The 19,222-nt window shown below is 38.1% G+C and overlaps 1 protein-coding gene across 1 annotated transcript; it reads right to left on the bottom strand.

Annotated features, from left to right (window-relative positions):
• Positions 1 to 1,022: 1,022 nt before the first annotated feature.
• Positions 1,023 to 18,620, bottom strand: LOC124540650 (calpain-B-like). Its single transcript, XM_047118317.1, has 16 exons — positions 18,234 to 18,620; positions 17,697 to 17,873; positions 16,628 to 16,746; positions 16,283 to 16,351; positions 13,109 to 13,243; positions 12,229 to 12,397; positions 11,441 to 11,622; positions 11,079 to 11,192; positions 10,541 to 10,647; positions 10,130 to 10,239; positions 9,713 to 9,909; positions 9,079 to 9,186; positions 8,489 to 8,531; positions 7,573 to 7,702; positions 1,958 to 2,122; positions 1,023 to 1,111 (listed from the first exon to the last, which is right to left on the bottom strand). The coding sequence occupies exons 1-16, from the start codon at positions 18,618 to 18,620 to the stop codon at positions 1,023 to 1,025; spliced, it is 2,301 nt and encodes a 766-aa protein (XP_046974273.1).
• Positions 18,621 to 19,222: the final 602 nt, after the last annotated feature.

Genomic DNA, 19,222 nt, shown 5'->3' with positions numbered 1-19,222 from the left:
TTTGTTTTTGTTAAACAATACCCATATTTTACAAGTTATTTATTTGATATGTCGGAAGGAGAGTTGGTCTTTCACGTAAAACCAACGAAGTAACCATATTATTTTTTCATCTTGATGTCATTTCTGTATTATTTGTACACATAATAAAAAATACATTAAGGTTATAGACAGATAAGTTGTCTATTAATGGGATTTATATATTTCCAACAAAGGTTAATTATGACGAGAGAGTTAAAATAATAAATAACAGCTCGAGGAAATACATTTATTCCTCTTATTGGATAAAAAAATACATAATAGAAGTAAAAATACGTCACATACATATTACACATTCAATAAAATTCAACAAGTCAAATTGACAGTTCTGCACTTACAGTACATATTTGTTATCTATGACTACATGAGATATATTATAGTTTTAGCACACACTTGTAAAAAAAGGGATTTTTTGATGAAGCCTAGAAATTTATTAAGTTGGAAATACAAGGAATGTCAAAATATTAATGTATCGCATATATATTAACGCATAAACTTAAATCGTAAATAAGCGAACAAACTCCACCTCCTTTTTTTTTCAAAAAAAAAAAATTCGTTTCAATTTTGAAGTATTAAATACGTTTAAATATGAACTAGGTATTCAGGGCCGGATTTAGGGAAGGGCAACCGGGGCAACTTCACTGGGCCTCCACAGAGGTGGGGGCCACAAAAGTTTTCAGTGAGTTAACAAATACCGAGATATAGTCAAATTATAATAATCTTACTACTTAATATTTTAAAAGTTACCGATATCAGTCAAGAAATACTTACTGATTCAAATTAATAAAAGCTTAAGCTAATCCATTAATCCATGATATAATTATTAGAATCTCCACGCTCCTGTTGGTCTAGGGCCTCCACTGCTTTGTGGCCCCAGGGCCTCCAGACCTTTAAATCCGACTCTGTACGTATAACAGTAGTAGTTGTGTAGAACAATATTGTAATTAAACGTGAACTCTCATATGCGACACATAGTTGTTTATATGTCATGCTGTATTTCTGATCTCGGTCTTGAGTCCCACAAGGCACAATATAAACTCGGCGAATTGTATCCCGTGACATGAGCTGTGTCTGTTCATATAGAAACAAATCGTTTATTAAATCTAGATAAAGAAGAAAATATTAAAGAACTTACTACAAATTCTAACATTCATACTTTCAGATCAGGAACAAATAAAAATCTAGAACAGAATAGTTAAATAGTAATGATACGCTTTCATAACGGGATCCCAGATAATTTTAGGTGATTATTAACTTTAATTGTAAATTAGTTTTTAGTAATGTATTTTCGAGGATTATAAACTTCAGAACACAGGATACCCTCTTGGTCCCGGCATAAATAACAATATAAATTGCTAAAGAGATTATAATCTCGCTGAGTTTGTCATCGTAGGTACGAGGCCTCTTTGGTTTCTGAGGCATTTCAAACCGACGGTACATTTTTATCAATACGCAATGCCATATTTGATATTGAGATCGAGGCTAAACATAAAAAGAGTGAGAATAAAAACATACATATGTTCGATACATGGAAACTAATCTAAATTCTACTCTTGGAAAGTTTACTCGGTGGTAGGGCTTTGTGCAAGCCCGTCTGGGTAGGTACCACCCACTTATCAGATATTCTACCACCAAACAACAGTACTCAGTATTGTTGTGTTCCGGTTTGGGTGAGTGAGCCAGTGTAACTACAGGCACAAGGGACATAACACCTTAGTTCCCAAGGTTGGTGGCGCAGTGACGATGTAAGGAATAGTTAATATTTCTTACGGCGTCATTGTCTATGGGTGATGGTGACCACTTACTATCAAGTGGCCCATATGCTCGTCCACCGACCTATTCCATAAAAAGAAACACAAACGATGTCACAAAATTCGGATATTGCCCATGTCTAGTGTAAGTAGGTTAAAGTGTCGTCTCTGTGCGAGCTCGTTGACCGAATGCGCGTTGATCGTGTACCCGGCCGAGTGCAGCGCGTCACGCAGGTGTTTCAACGGGACGGCGCCGTGACCCTCGGTGTCGTCCTTATCCAGCATCTCGATCATCCTCTTGCAGACATTCTCGGAGAAACCTTCACCTTGAAGTTCTGCAATATTCGATACACAATGAAGATAGAATTAAAAGGCGAAATCTGATAAGATGCTATATCTGATAATGTTTTTAGTATTTACGTTGATTATAATTTATATTTGCCATTTCTTAACACTAAATATTGTAGTTTGTAGACTATTCATCTTTAGTCTTAAATCACTTTATATGCGGTACCGTTTTTACCATAAAGAAATACAAGGTTTGTGTCCAAGGCCCTAAGTCCTTTAAATTATCCCCTAGAATCTCGGCTTAGAGACAGTAAATTACTTTAAAGTTATCCGGAACAGAATCATTCAATGGAGTACTGTCAAACTAAACAAAGAAATCAAGAATTTAGTGAACCAATAAGTTACTACTTTTTAATTAGTTCGACATATTCCAATTCATTGAAAAGACTCAACTATCTATAATTAAGTAATACGTCGTTATTATTCTTAATTTAAAAGTTCTATAAACGCTTATTCGAAAAAAATATACTATTAATATTTCTTATAAACAAAACGTTGTTTATCTAGCCAACCGCAAGTTGAATATTGTAATACAAGAGTGTATACAGACACACTTTTATAGAGCAAAAACGCAGGATGGTTTTACGAGTATTCCGAGGTACGAGAGTGTAAACACTGAAATCTGCCAAACTGATACAATATCTTGACACAAAACATTTTACTGATCTAACAAAGGATTTGAAATTTGACCAGCTAGGTAAGATAGAAGAAGCCATAAGCCATAATAAATTGTTGAAAGTAAAATCAATGAGGTCCATTATGGCGACATAAACCAATACGGTTTTATTTACTAAATCACAATCAAACGACCTGGACAGAGAATAATTCCTTGATAATAAATTATTTGTGCCAGGTCACAGCTCTTACCAGATTAATTCTAACATATTTATCATGAGATATTATTTATTTATTTAACACTTTTTGTACACCACAATTACAATTACAAACGATTACAGAATACACAAACTAAAAACTAATGGTGAAACAAAGGCGGCCTTATGGCTTACTAGCCATTTCTTCCAGACTACCTTGGGTTAGAAAGTTGTCTGTGGAAGACAGTATAGGGTGGTGTAATTATAACTACTCTTAAAATAAATACAAGCTCAACACATACATAAATAAATAACAGTAATAAATATTCAATAATGTGCATACGTACATATATCAATAAATACCTACATACATACATACATATATACATACATACATACAAGTATACATATAAATAAATACATATATATACATAATACATACATATATGACGTATTAAAATCATGTCGTCATCGTTACTATGATGAGAGATAGTAGTTCTTAACAGCGTTTTTGAATGCATGTAATGTTTTTGACTGTCGAATACTCAATGGCAAGTCGTTCCAAAGAGTTACAGCCTGAACAGTGAACGACTGGCTGTAAAATTTACTGTTATGAGCGGGCATTTTCAGTACGAGTCTACGTGTTGGTCCAATTCTAGGCTGGTCTCCTAAAAATTCAAATTTCTCCTTCAGATAATGAGGAGCATTTGGATTAAATAACACACAGTACAGAAGAGAAAGAGTATGCAGGTTCCGGAGACGGCGTATAGGAAGCCACTTGAGCTTTGAACGAAACTATGAAACGTGATCATACTTTCGGAGGCCGAAAATAAACCGAATAGCTAGATTTTGTAATCGCTCAAGATAATTAAGTTGATCCTCGGTTAGATTAAGATAGCTTGCGTCCGCGTAATCGAGTATTGAAAGAAGGAGAGAGTTTGCAAGCATAGTTTTGGTAGGAATTGGCAGTACATTTTGAAGTCGTCGCAAAGAACTTAAGGAGGCGTATGTTTTTTTTCCAGTCTGCTTTAAATGCTCCGACCAGGAGAGAGTACTATCAAGCTGTATGCCAAGGTCTCTAACAGTGGAGCAGTAGGACAAGTTAGTGCCATTGTACACAACACGTGGCATCTCCGCCCAATCAACCCTTGCCATCATGGCCGGACTACCAATAACAATGACCTGTGACTTTGCGGGATTGATGTTGAGCCCATACCGTTGACTCCATTTATGGATAGCCAACAAATCATTGTTAATGGCAGCGACAGCATCAGTTAATCTATCAAGGGTTGAGTGTCGGTAAATTTGAATATCATCTGCATACATATGGTAGAGAGAAGAGATGACATGAGTAATTGAATTAATGAAGATTGCGAAAAGTAAGGGAGACAACACGCCACCTTGAGGTACCCCAGCGCGGACTTCGCGCCATGACGAGTATGATTCGTCCACACGAACTCGCTGTCTTCGACCACTGAGGTAACTTTGAAGCCAGTCTTTTACGGATGGAGATATGTTAAAAGAACATAACATACTCAACAAGATGTCATGGTCAACGCAATTAAATGCGTTACTAAAATCAAGAAGCACTAAGATTGTGAGTTGTTTGGAATCCATGGCCAATCGAATGTCGTCTGTGACTTTAACTAAAGCTGTAGCCGTACTATGACCTGCTCGGAAACCTGATTGGAGAGGATTGAGAAGGGAATGCTCATTAAGGAAACTATTTAGTTGGTGTGAGACGAGCTTTTCAAGGACCTTGGATAGGAAAGGAAGAATTGAAATGGGACGGAAATCAGAAGCTGTTAAGGGATTACCTTTTTTAGGGATGGGGATAATTTGCGCATCCTTCCATGTATCAGGAAACTTGCTGCAGGTAAGGGAAAAATTTAAGATATGGGTCAAAATGGGAATCACAATATCGAGGATGGGAATGATCATATTACGGCTGATACAGTCTGTACCAACAGCATTCGAGGATATAGACATAATGTTCTTTTTAACATCACATTCGGTAAAAGACGTGAAGCTAAACGGAGGAAAAGTAGGGATTGGGTAAGTAGAAATAATATTTAATGTGTTGATTTTATCGCCACTATTAAGTGGGTTTGAAAATGAGAAGTGTTGACTCAAAAGTTCAATATCTAGATTAACAGGAGTATTATGGGAAGATTTACCAACTCCGAGTGATTCAAGAAATTTCCATGTTTTCGTTGTGTCGCCGTTCTCGACAGATTGATATTTATCAATATATGGCGTCGTTGTGCATCTCTACATCTTGTATTGCAGCGATTTCGCGCTTTGTTATACTTCTCCCTGTTAGAGTCGGAGTCATTTAACTTAAATTTGTACTTGGCCTTATTCTTTTGTTTTATGAGATATTTTATTTGGTCCGTCAACCAAGGTGCTGGAAGATGTTTTTTTTTAATTGGTTTTATAAGTGCATCTCATACAATACACGAATCAAGAACACTCGTTACCTCGCAGCTGTGGTTGGTCGAGAAGGACCTGCTCCTGTTGCCATGTTCCTGGTTCCTGCTGTTCTTGCATCAGGTCCCGTAGCTTGTCGATGCGGATTTTCCGATAGATGTTAGTGCATAGAGTACACAGCAGCTGCTTTAGACAGTTCTGCTCTTGCTGGTCTACTGCCCTGGCATCGACTTCGTGACGCATGACTATCTCTGTATTAATTCATATACAGTTAGCGTCGAAATACTACGGCTAGTTTTCAAGACATACTAGCTAACTGGGCGAGATAAATTAAAATGCACGTCGTTCGACTCTTGGATTCCTTCTATTATTTTCTGAAAAAGTCTTTCAACATGGAAAGTGATTTCTTCTTTGTAACGAAATAGCTTTTTTTAATCTTTTATTTTTCTTTTGTATCAAGGTATTGGTGCACTATCTTAGAATCGTCTTATTTCAGAGTCTGAGGCAGATTTACATATTTGTTTTTTATTTATTATCCATTTCTTCTTACTACGATCAATCAATAGCAAACTTATCAACGAACTTGTAAATTATATCGCAAGAAATATTATGGCGTCCAGATTTTTCTTTTAATGTTGTAGTAGCAAATGAGTAGGAGGTACAAAATACGCGTAACAGTGATTACCACCACCCATGGACGTCTACAAAACCGGGGAGACTTGCAGGTACGTTGTCGGCCTTTAAGGAAGGAGTACCTACACTCTTTTATTGAAGGTTCCAAAGTTTGAAAACGGTTCGGAACAACTGCCGGCGAAAATTAGTTTAACAGAGTTGTTGCGCGAGGCAGAAAATGTCTTAAGAATCGCGGTGTTGTGGATTATCGGACATAAAGATCGGACTTCAAGCGAGTGAAAATTCGAATTTTGACAAGATATCCGAAGGTGAAATTCCATAGTCGGGATAAATCCGAACAATTCGTTGGAACGTTACCAGTGAAAATTTCGGTAGAAGATGCAGAGTGATCAGACATGTCGACGCAAAGCTTGGTCGTTGATAAAGACCAAAAAAGTCCAACTGAAATTGCTGTACTCAATTACAAACTAATTTTTGCCTATTTTGTAGGACTTTCTGGCCTTCTGGACATTTCCATTTATCATATATTTTAACGCCAACCAGCAATACTTAGTCATGTAGTGTATTGGTTAGAAGGGTTAGTGAGCCATTGCTATAACTACATGCATAAGGCATATAACATCTTCCTTCATGGCAAATTGGCAATGAAGAACATAGTGAATCTTGCTGTTGCACTGGCCTACTTATAGTGGGTAATAACCGGTAAATTGGTCTGTATGATGTTGATATCTGTCTAGATCAAATATTAATGTGTCTATAACAGTCATCTCGGCTTGAGCAGATTGAAGCAATTGAAGGAGGTGGAATAATTATAAAACATATTAGGAATATGTTATAAAATGTTTGCAAATTAAATATTGTGCCGGAGTTACAAAGAAGTTACATTACACTCCCGTACCCAATACCCGTGCTTTTTAATATTCAAGTAATAAGACCAGTAAAAAATAGGATACATTAGACAGTTAAGTAAAGTGAAAATCTTCACTTAATATAAAACCGTTACACTTACTAACATATAATGCTATCTATTTGATTAATGTTGAATTAAATTGTAAAGGTTTGATTATTGGACTAGGGTGAGTTAAGCTTACTCTAGTGAAACGTTTGACCTGCAGCGCCGCCAGATGGCTAATATTGCTAAGACAACGAATAACGGCCGGTAAAAACGGTGTATGTCTCGCAAACGGATCGCCGACGTCTATTATTGCAATCCCAGTGCATTATTTGATTTAAGTATTAAAAATAATTGTACGAACGCATGTAAAGCATTACAACATTGTAATCATACGATACCACCTTGTATTTCTGGTATTTATAACAACACGCCGTCATGATGAGTGATACAAATCTTATAATAAGAGACAAAGATGATAATGGCGCTCCAGTGCCGTTATATCTATTATGTCCATTTTACAGTAAATAATGTTTATTTACAATTTATTTATAGTCTGTACAAGTGTACGGGTTTCAATTTTAAGGTCTGATTCTATCTAATCAAATAATATGTCAATATTTTATCGAGATTGGTTTGGAATAAACTCTATCATACTGAGCGCACTTACCCTCCCTCATAGCATAGTCCAGAATCTCCTTTAATTCCCGCCAGTCTACCTCCCCATCAGCACCGGCCAAGATGTTGAATAAGGCTCGAATTGGATCCGCTGGTTCAGGATTTAGTGCCAATTTTTTAATCTGCATGAACAATATTTTTATTTTTATATTACAGCGAATTTTATTATCTTCTCCACAGACTATTTCTGTATTTTTCGTAACTAAAATACACCCGCCCGTCTTCGCACGTGTGCAAATTATGAATAAAGAAAATTTCCTGATTGTTATATGACATAAATATAATTGATGGTCCTATAACAATCAGGAATAATGCTAGTTTTCTTAAATAATAATAAAATTAAATTAAATAATAAAGCACATTTTTCAACAAGAGAGAATATAGATGATAAAAAAGTCTGGAGCTAATACTTGTTGACTTCCAAACGATGCTTGTAAAAGCCTACTATATATATAAGTATAAGTGGCAGTGTACAGTATACCTGCAGCCGCTAAGGAAAGTATCGCGAGGAAACCTGAAGGTGTCGTGTGAATGTTTCGCCACATTTTTATCCACTAATTCGCATTACAGTAGCGCGGTGCAAATTCTGCCGTGGTATGTCTATAATGCCGTTATCTATGTATATCTAGCTATGAGCACATAAAATGCGGTAAACATGTGAACCTATGTAACATTTCCTTAATAAGACCTTAACATTTTTCCCAAAATTAATCAAGATACCAAAAAACAGCATAAATATGTCAAAAGAGAATTTGTTTCTTATTAATATGCCATCAAAAGTGAAAATGGATCGGAAGTTAGGCAAGGGCATTAGTGTTATACCATGACAGCGATAAGCTCCAAAACTTATTTATGATGTCCTTTGCCCGGCAGTGGGAAACTTACGTAGGTTTAACATTTCAACTTACCCTGTCGTCAAGATCGCTCATAAAGACATCTTCGTCGTTTTCACTAAAAATAAAAGATTATTAGTATAGGTTATCGTATATATATTAAAAAAAGACGATAGTTTTGTTTTTTGTAGTATATTTGTTATAATTTTGACATCCTGACCGATTGCAGCCAAGACGGCTAATCCAAAGGAGATTAATAAACTACGCAGGACATATTACATGCGCGAGTGCGTAGGCGAGTGTGTAATACAGTATCACATCCGCTATCTGATGGGACAGGAAATCTGACCAGAAAGATTTCAGGCGCAAGAAGGCTTCAGGGCTTTATGAGGTACGGGAATGTACTTGCAACTTACAGACTCGATCCTGAAAAGTTTTTACTAGGCAACTTTATCGATTCGATCAATTTGTCAGGGGATTTCGGGGTCTGCAGCCATGAATCTAGCCAATCAAGCAACGAGACAGTTAGTTATAAAAAATCTAAATCAACAAGATGCTACATTTGGGAATTGAGGTTCCTTAAAATAAAAGTAGCATATAAGTGCTTAAGCTTTGACTTATATGTTCATGTGTGAATTTATAAATAGATAATAAGATATACATACGTCATATTATTGCTCTTCTCAGAGAACACACGTAGGAGGAATTCTCCTTCCTCATTGGGCATGAAGGTTGAAGGCACGATTAGATAGGAGCCCGGTGTCAACTGGTAACTGCAGCACATTTATGAAAATATTATAAAACGAAATTAATAAAAGATTTACTATTACATACTAAAGAATTGCACCAATTTTAAATTAACGATTCGTTTTGCTTACGTGTACTAAATATAGAATAACTAAACTCGTTTGCGAGCTTCATACATTTATCCTACTATCCATTGTTCGTAGTCGGCTGATCCATCAGTAGTAAGCCAATTGTTTTCATTTCTTTTTTATCGGAAATATCCAATATTTTTATTGACTGATAAAGTACATATCCACTTCCAACTATCTCATGAATAAGAAAAGGTCGCTAATAACCAGTGACAAAAATTATGTGAATTTTAATTTTATAATATTTATACTAGCGACCCGCCCCTTCTTACTCGCACGGTTGCATTGCTGATACTAAATGGACTGCAGAATGTTTTACAATATTCACAGTTTTTCAGTATTAATAGTAATATTAAAGATTTAAGCATACATAGACAAACAGCGTTAAGCGACTTTGTTTTATACTATGTAATGATTTCCTTACCGCTGCCAGACTTCTCTTTGATTAGTAAAAGAATTAGTGTATCCCACGGAATCATTGGAGTTAATGGAGTTACATTCGAACGGCTTCTGAACATCATGGTGATCTGGGAGACGGAAAACTGCAAATCCTATGGGGAGCAAGCTCAGGCCTCGCTGACTTCGGTAGTAACAGTTCTTCTGCATGAGAGATACGATGATCTAGAAGATGACGCCGACATTAATGTTCTATACTACAAGTAAGAGTAAATGCCTCAGAGTTGGCAAATTTTTGATTCCTTGGATTGGCCAAGGAAAATAACAGTATTTACATCCAAAATTTTACTCAAACCATATTTATAGGATAAAGTTACAATTATAGTAATGTGTTACGATTTTATTGTGTAAGAAAATACGTAAATTCATAACAAACATCACTCACGGTACATTTGTTCTCTTCATCGTCTTCGTCCGGATCTTTTAAGGTGACGGTGTAATGAGGGTTCTTCCAAAAGGTATCGCGATACTTCATGCAACCTCCAGCCGAAATATCTGGAAACAATAATTTTCATTAAAACTATTTTACGTAGTTATAGTACGAGACATCTTAGATGTAGCATCAGCAAAATTCGTAAAACCGATTACTCTTGATGTACCACGCGAGATTGTATAGCGAAGATTAACGTCGAATGGCGCGATAGGGAGCTCTTTCTATTGGTTGTGTAAATAGGCAGTAATTGGCGCTATTCGTCGCTATAGAATTTCGCGTCGTAAGTCAGCAGTTATCGGTTTTATATTTGAAATTCGTTTACCAAGACCTCTAAGCAACAACGGAGTAACCGATGTTACATACCTTTCATCCATTTTCCCTCAAAAACAGACATCTCCCATTTCTTTGTACATCCTTCGGGGCACTCCTTGATGTTGAAGGAGTCCGGATTCAGGTTACACATTTCGACTCTGTCATTAAATATAACAAACATAAGAATTGTATAAGAAAGGCAATGCTATTAAAAACATTTAGAAATCTTATAATTAAAAAAAATAAATAATGGACAACATCACATACATTCCTCGGATCCCAATGTAAATAGCTAAAGCACTTGCGTTATGTAAAATCAGAAGACACTACTCGAAATGCTTGGCCCTTGGAGTAGTGGTGCAAAAAGCTTCATCAAAAGTATAAAACCTCGGTTAATTGCCTCCACTGGTGACAGGAGGGCTGGTTCGTTTTTTGCCCAGAGGATCGGAATTGCGATTTAACGAGGAAATGCTGTTAGCATTCTTGCCACTATTCTATGCGGTCAAGATATATACATACAGTTACTATTTTTAGTGCATATCAATAAATGTTTTAGTATTATTTTAATATAATGCGTATTATTTCACACCTATCAAAATGACTGACGAAATCCTCGAAAGACATCCAGAACTCGCCGTCATCACTGAAAGTCAAGCCCAACTTCTTCCGTTCTGACTGCGGTATGAATTGCCATTCCGGAGACCTAGGGAAAGAAATTGTTGCTCTTTTAGTTGAAATACAGTTAGTTATTTAAAAGCTTTCATCTTCAAGCATTACGGAACTGTAACAAAGACTAAAAATCCAGCGGTACACATTCAGCCTTTAGGGAACCCCCTCACGGGATCTCTTACGTATGCTATCGACACGCCCACCGTGGGCCTCCAAGCTAGGGGAGTCTCTTATATGTAATGATACTGATTGGTACAGAGAACACAGTCGCTCGATACTCACTTGTCGCTCCAGGCGCCGTTCCATTCGTTCTCGTTTCCCCAGGGGTTCCTCAGCCGCAATAGTGGGATCTTGTCGGCTCGGCAGCCCTTCTTGAAGTCGACGTACGTGACGCGCGTCACGGAGTAGGCGTGGCCGCGGATGAGGCCGGCCGGCGTCTCCGCCTCCAGCACGTTGGGGTCCGGCTGTAACGACATCCTTATTACTGTTATTTTGTTCCTTATAACTGATGAAATAATAGTCTTGAATCTATGAAAGGAAAAAAATTAAAAACGTATTCACAGCACAGGTGTGTAATTAAGGTTAGACCTACTACCTGATTAAGCAGGATTACTAAATTTGGTTGGTTAACTGTAAAGTCTTTTTTTAAATAATATAAAAAAGTAGGTGCGCAGACCAGACCATCTGATGGTAAATAGTTAACATCTATATATCTTGGCACTCTGAGGCAATTCTGTCTCCTACATCGCCTAATGCGCCACCGGTCATGTTTATTGTGCCCTTATTTAATCTGGTTTACTTACGGAAGGTAGGATAGAGTGAGTGGGTGTACCTATCCAGGCGGGCTTAAAATGAGCTGTCGGTGTATCTTATCCAAGCGACAAACTCGACTGAATAAAAAATTTACATTTTCATAATTAATTGATTCCACATGTTTTGCTATAGATTTTAGGTATATATATTTTCATTTACTAATACATGTTCGGAAAAATAAGTTAAAATAAAGCGGTGGCATTCTAAAATGATTATAAAATTAAAGTAATAGGTATATTTTAGTAACACAATATTACATCGATCATGCAACACAAAAGCGAGTTTCTCTCATACGCCTTCAAGAGTATGGTAAAGAAGTTGTCAGGGAGTGACGTCATTTGGTAGGACTCAGTGACACCCCCAGTGAAGTCCACCATTGCTTCGCATGTAAAACCACTTTTAAGTGCATCGTAGGAACCGTGTAATCTGAAACAAAGACAATATAATTACAGGTCTAGATATATTATTGGAGCCGCGAGGTATGTGAGGTAGTAGTGGCGCACCCTTGAAGAGATGGATAGGGCATCCCCGGTTTTTTAGTGGGTATTCCTGTGCCCTCGGAGCTGGTGATTTATCATATACCCCTGCTTCGTGCGCTTAAATGTGTTAATTCAGCGATATTAAAAAAAGTAATGTATTTGAGAATTCATTTTTCTTCCCTTTTTTTTATATTTTCCCTTGCCGATTTGCATCGAGCTTTTCTTTTAGTCCTCTCTCAAAATCATCAAAATCACCTAAGTGCTCACGATATACCTCCAAATTTGTCGGTCGGCTGCCAATGTGTCGCAATCCTAACTGGTAGATTTATTATCGTGTTGCATAGCTAGGTTTTTTACTTTTTTATTCTCCTTTTGTAGGGAAATAACTACACAGACTAGTGACGTCAGGAAAAGGGCCGTGACGTCAATTAAACATGGCCAAAAGCGCTCTCCATACCTCTACATGAGCTGACGAGCGGTCTCAAAGAACAGGACGAATGTCCGGAGGGCTCATATTTCAGAGCTGAATCTTAAGTCCGACAAGCGGGTAAGGGCCAGTAGTAACGATAACATATTACACACACAAGTCTAATTGCGTATTGATCGTATTTTTTTAAATTAATTCCTCTTCTGATCTTGTATAGTATATATTACTCACTTAGCATAAGCCTTCTCCAGCAAAGCACCCCAGAACTCATTCCTTTCGGAGGAATGCAGGTAATGGAGTTTCCCTCTGTAAGTGGGGAGACGATCATCTACCACGACGTCCACCCAGCGACCGTACTGCCAGAACCTGGAACACATATTAGACTTATTATCGCGCTATCAAACAAGAAAATAATCTACCTTTAACATTTATCATCCCTATAGTGGTGCGAACTAAACTACAAGCACAATGGAAATCTCTTTAAAAATCGCGCTGTAGGCGAAAACATTAATTCTGCTAAATCTTTTCCAAACAGTTGAGACAACAGACAAGGGATGTAAGGGGGCGCAAACTACACCTTAGTGCCCCAAGCCAACCTCACCTGCCCGTGGTGCATCCTGCCGACCAGCAAACGAGGCTCTGGCGACCGACTGATGGTGGTATAACCATCAAATAAAATAGGCGTAGCTAAATACCACAGGCCGGTGACGGGCAGCAGCGTCACCGGTGCGAGAAGCTACACCCTGCGATCACTAACCCGCCTGCCCAGCGTGGCGATTATGGGCAATAACCTCCACATGCTGCACACACGCAAGCCACGGCCCCCAGTTCCCGGCAGCCCCGCTATTCCTCGTCACGGTGGCGACGATGGTAACGGCGGGACGAGGGGTGCTAAGAATCACCGGGCTACGGGAGGCCACCACAACCGACTGACCCTTGCGACTTGACTCGCATCTAGCGCAACTTGAGGTAGAATTTGGGAAAATTAGGTGGCACATATTAGGGCTATGTGAAGTCCGTAGAGAGGGAGAGGACACCGTAACCCTCGAATCGGGCCACTCATGTACTTCCGAGAGGGTGACCAACAATCCCAAGGTGGCGTTGGGTTTCTGGTAAATAAGTCCCTAGTTGACAACGTTGTGGAAATCTCCAGTGTGTCGAACAGGGTAGCGTACCTCATTATAAAGCTCACCGAGAGGTACAGCCTCAAGGTGGTGCAAGCGTACGCACCGACCTCGACACACTCGGACGATGAAGTGGAAGAATTATTCGATGACATATCGAGGGCCCTCCACTTCACCACGAAAACCCACTACAACGTTGTCATGGGGGACTTTAACGCTAAAGTGGGAGTACAGAACTGCAGCGAATCGGTAGTAGGACTCCATGGATTTGGAAGCAGGAATCATAGGGCGCAAATGCTTGTCAACTTCCTCGAACGGGAGGGGCTCTTCTTGATGAACTCCTTCTTCAAGAAGCAGCCGCAAAGGAAGTGGACGTGGCAAAGCCCTGACACTATGACAAAAAATGAGATCGACTTCATAATGACGGACAAGAGGCATATATTCAGAGACGTCTCAGTGATTAATAGGTTCAATACCGGTAGTGATCACCGACTCCTCCGAGGCTCTCTGAATATCAATTTTTAAGCCGAGCGCGCCCGTCTGATGAAGTCCACGCTTCGACCAAAGCTGCTCCAAACCATTGCGGGATCTGAAACATTCCAGTCAATCCTGGAGAACCGATTCGCTGCTGTGGAAACCACAAATGACGTAAACCAGAACCTCGAAAATGTAACGTGTAATGTGAAAATGAATTGGAAAGGACGTGGCATTAACATCAATGGCAAATACATCTCTCACTTGAGATTCGCAGACGACATCGTCATCGTGGCAGAAACGCTGCAGGACCTACAACAAATGCTGAACGAGCTGGCTGATTCTTCTATGCGTATCGGCCTACGGATGAACTTGGATAAAGCCAAGGTCATGTTCAATGAACATGTTCTACCGGAACCGGCTACGATACACGGTACCGTCCTCGAAGTTGTTCAAAAATATGTATACCTCGGGCAGACTCTGCGATTAGGTAGAAACAACCTTGAGGACGAGGTGAATAGAAGAATTCAGCTGGGTTGGGCAGCGTTTGGGAAGTTACGTCGAATCTTAACATCGTCGATCCCACAGTGCCTTAAGACGAATGTCTTCAATCAGTGAGTCCTACCCTACATGACATACGGAGCCGAAACGTGGACACTCACGACAAGTCTGGTCCACCAGCTTAAAGTCGCTCAGCGTGCTATGGAAAGGGCTATGCTCGGCGTTTCTTTGAGGGATCGCATCAGAAATGAGGTGATCCGTCAAAGAACCAAAGTCATCGACATAGCCCACCGGATTAGTAAGCTGAAGTGGCAGTGGGCTGGTCATATTTGTCGTAGAACCGACAACCGTTGGGGAAAACGTGTTCTAGAGTGGAGACCGCATCTCGACAAACGTAGTGTAGGACGTCCTCAGGCACGGTGGAGTGACGATATACGTAAGGCGGCAGGCAGGAGCTGGATGCGAGTAGCCGGAGAAAGACCACAGTGGCGTGCACTGGGAGAGGCTTATGTCCAGCAGTGGACAAAATAGGCTGATGATGATGATGAGGAGACAACATAAGTTCCAAATGCAGTTGAAATGACTTACAATATTCTTAAACATTTGTATTGCTTTATTTAGTTTTTTTATGGTATAGGTTGGCCGATCATATGGGTCACCTGCTGGTAAGTGGTCACCATCACCCATAGACAATGACGCTGTAAGAAATATTAACTATTCCTTACATCGTCAATCCCCACCAACCTTGGGAACTAAGATGTTTTGTCCCTTGTGTCTGTAGTTACACTGGCTCACCTACCCTTTAAACCGGAACACGGAACGCAACAATACTGTTGTTTGGCGGCAGATTGACCGGTGTGTAGGTAGGTACCACCTACACACCGGTCGGGCTACATCCAGACGGGCTTGTACAAAGCCTTACTACCAAGTAAAATTGCTACAATAACTCCGTAACGTGTTTGTTATTATAAATAACTAGCAACCCGCCCAGGTTCACACGGGTGCAATGATATGACATAACAGTCGAAACTTCTAAAATTATAAGTGTTGCTTTACAAATTTGTATTATGTACAAGTATTATGTATAAAAACCTTCTTCTCGAATCACTCTAATAAAAACCGCAACAAAATCCGTTGCGTAGTGTTAAAGATTTAAGCATACAAAGGGATATAGGGACAGAAAAACTAAAAAGTGACTTCGTTTTATACTATGTAATGATATTCCATTCAATAGAGATTAAGAATCAGCACAGAACGTTAACTCACAGGTATACGAGGGTTCTCTTACAATAAAGACACAACTTACCGGAAATGGAAGATACCGGCATAGTCCTTATCGAAACTTTGGTCATTTGGTACCACTTGGTAGAACAGACTGAAACAATATTTTATTTTTTAATGGTATGTAATAGCTGTAATATGTAACTGTTGTTTTAGTTTTAACGGTATTTTCTTTGTTTTGGTTGTTAATCATAACCACCACTGAAATAGTTAATCACATCATCATGTAACTTACATTCAATCGCTTTCAAACCGGAACAAATTAATGATTTCTGGCGTAAGAAAATTTGATACTCCATTAGCTTTCGCTAAATATGATCTGCTTTTTCCTTTATTTTTGTTCATACAAAAAATCCAAATCTATACTAACTTTCTATGCAACGTGAGGGTGGAGACCGCGGCCAGCAGCCAGCAGTCGCCCAGCTGTCCTTGCTGGACGTCGAAGCGACTGTAGCCCTCTACGAACAGTTGTGGATTTTCGCAAATTTTCTGTGACGATAAAAATAATAATCAAAAGGCGATTCCCCCTTTCAAAATGCGATGAAAATAAATTGCAAATTTTCTGATGTATCCTAATATGGGCCACCTGATGTTAAGTGGTCGCCATCACCCATAGACAATGACGCTTTAAGAAATATTAACTATTCCTTGCATCGTCAATGTGCCACCAACCTTGGGAACTAAGATGTTATGTCCCTTGTGCCTGTAGTTACACTGGCTCATTCACCCTTCAAACCGGAACACAACAATACTGAGTACTGTTATTTGGCGGTAGAATAACTGATGAGTGGGTGGTACCTACCCAGACGGGCTTGCACAAAGCCCTACCACCAAGTCATAATGTAAAATGTTATTCTCTTGATCCTTAATAACAAGTGGAAAGGAGGAAGCCCAAAGAGAACATCTCCTTGAAATTTTTCGAACGGACAGACAGGGCATTGATTATTTTTAAGGGTTTCGTTTTTATCTGATCTATAAACCCTAACATAAAAACTTTATACTGTTAATTGTAAAGTAAGGTTCTATTGTTAATATGACAGTATCTGAAATAGGTGAAGAGTTCTATAGATCAGATTTAGGGTGGTGCTACAATAGAGATTAAGAAGAGTTACCAAATATTTACTAATGATTATTTTAAAAGATTGAAAATAAAATATTAAATTTATCTATAATATAATTATACTTCTTCACGCTTCTGCTGCTCTAGGGCTTTCACGGTTTTGTGGTCCCAGGGCTTCCAGACCTTTAAATCCGACTCTTTCTATAGTATTCCATCACTATCGTTTTATATGGTTGCAAATATGGTTGTAAAGTGTTGTAAACAAGACATCTTACATCAATTTAATATTTTAAGTTATTTTGTAAGTTAATTCATATTTATTACGCGACCAAAGCCTATCTGGGTATATCTAGTATAATATATATAATATGTATCTCACCTTAGGTCGGAGCCATTTCAGCCGTTTACCCGATCGTTGCTTGTTGTACAAACTGCGAAATGCCGCTGGGAACTCCGGATCTTTAAACAATTTGCCGTCAGCCAAACACTGAGACCTAATTTCTTTGAAATCTTGATACGAAGTGGTGTCTGATGCAGATGGATGAGTTTCACCCAGCTACAAATATTATACATCTATTATAGTAAAGCTAGGTACACTAATTCTTCTATATATATTTTAGGCATAATTATGATATTTTACAATCACTAAATTAAAAGAAAGTTAATTTGCTATATAGTATGTACTTTCGTCCTGTAAAAGGTACCGTTGAAATACTAGTTCATTATAAATCATAAGTATTGTGTTATGATAAAACATAAATATAAATATGAAAATGCAATCCAAGGCTTAGTATATATACTACGCGAACATTTGTGAGGATGGATTGGATAAATGTAACTCTTATACAAAAAGGTCTGGACGCTAGCTAAGTCTTTGGCAAAAAAATTTAATATGTAATTTTGCATTTAGACAAACCCAGAATATCTGCTCGCCCGTCGGCATGAACATTTGGCTTCCCTGATAGTTATCTGGTAGATTTAGCTTATGAACTTTGCTTGGCACCACTAAAGGTGTTTCATTTAATGGCGATTTTTGTGATCTGTCTTTTAGCGTTCCACTTTTTGCAACCACAGTGTTCTGTGATTTATTTGATTTACGAAAACGTCCTCTACTAGCAATGTTTTCTGTTTCTACATGTGGTTGCACTTCAGCATTTTTAATATCAGTATTTCCTAAATCATTACTTTCTCCTATTTCAGCGTTGGTCGATAGATTTCGGGATCCTGAGGGTACAATATTTTCTTGCACTGTATTCTCAACAGCCAGACTTGGGAAAGTAGTTGTTGCCGTAACATCCTCCATTTTCAGCTTAATAAATTCGTCTTCTTCTTATCGAAATTACTATTTTTTTTAATAATCAACGAACATATGTATTTAAATTTAGCACACGCGTATAGCTTGGTAAGAATGACCGTTTGTAACAAACTGAAGTAATTAAACGGGAAAGGACGAAAGCTACTGCATCGATTTATGTTATTGTCATTTCCTAATGGTTTATTTGTAATTATTAACTTTATAATTAGAAACTATTTAATCATTAAGTAATAGATTATTAATAATAATGGAAATACAATTATAGTAATCGTTTTAAGTTTGATTATAGTATTTATTTAGATTTGGCTAAAACAAGTGAAATATTTAAGATATTCTATGATTTTGTTCAATCAGAATACAAATACAAAAATATGAAACTCACAGAACTAATACTTCCTGATGATTCACTGTTTTTTTGTATGAGGAATTCTAAAAGATGCATTATTCGTATTTTTAGGTATTTATTTATTAAAGAATCACCAAAAAAATTACATGTGGATATTTTACATAAAAATTATCAATCGTTAAGTTGCAATTATACATATAATTCCATTTAAAGGTAGTTACAGCTTGCATAAAGAGTAAAACTA

Source organism: Vanessa cardui, chromosome 26 (assembly GCF_905220365.1).
Source record: "Vanessa cardui chromosome 26, ilVanCard2.1, whole genome shotgun sequence".
NCBI lineage: Eukaryota > Metazoa > Arthropoda > Insecta > Lepidoptera > Nymphalidae > Vanessa > Vanessa cardui.
Note: the sequence above shows the minus strand (reverse complement) of the source record. Positions and strands in the feature narration are given on the sequence as shown.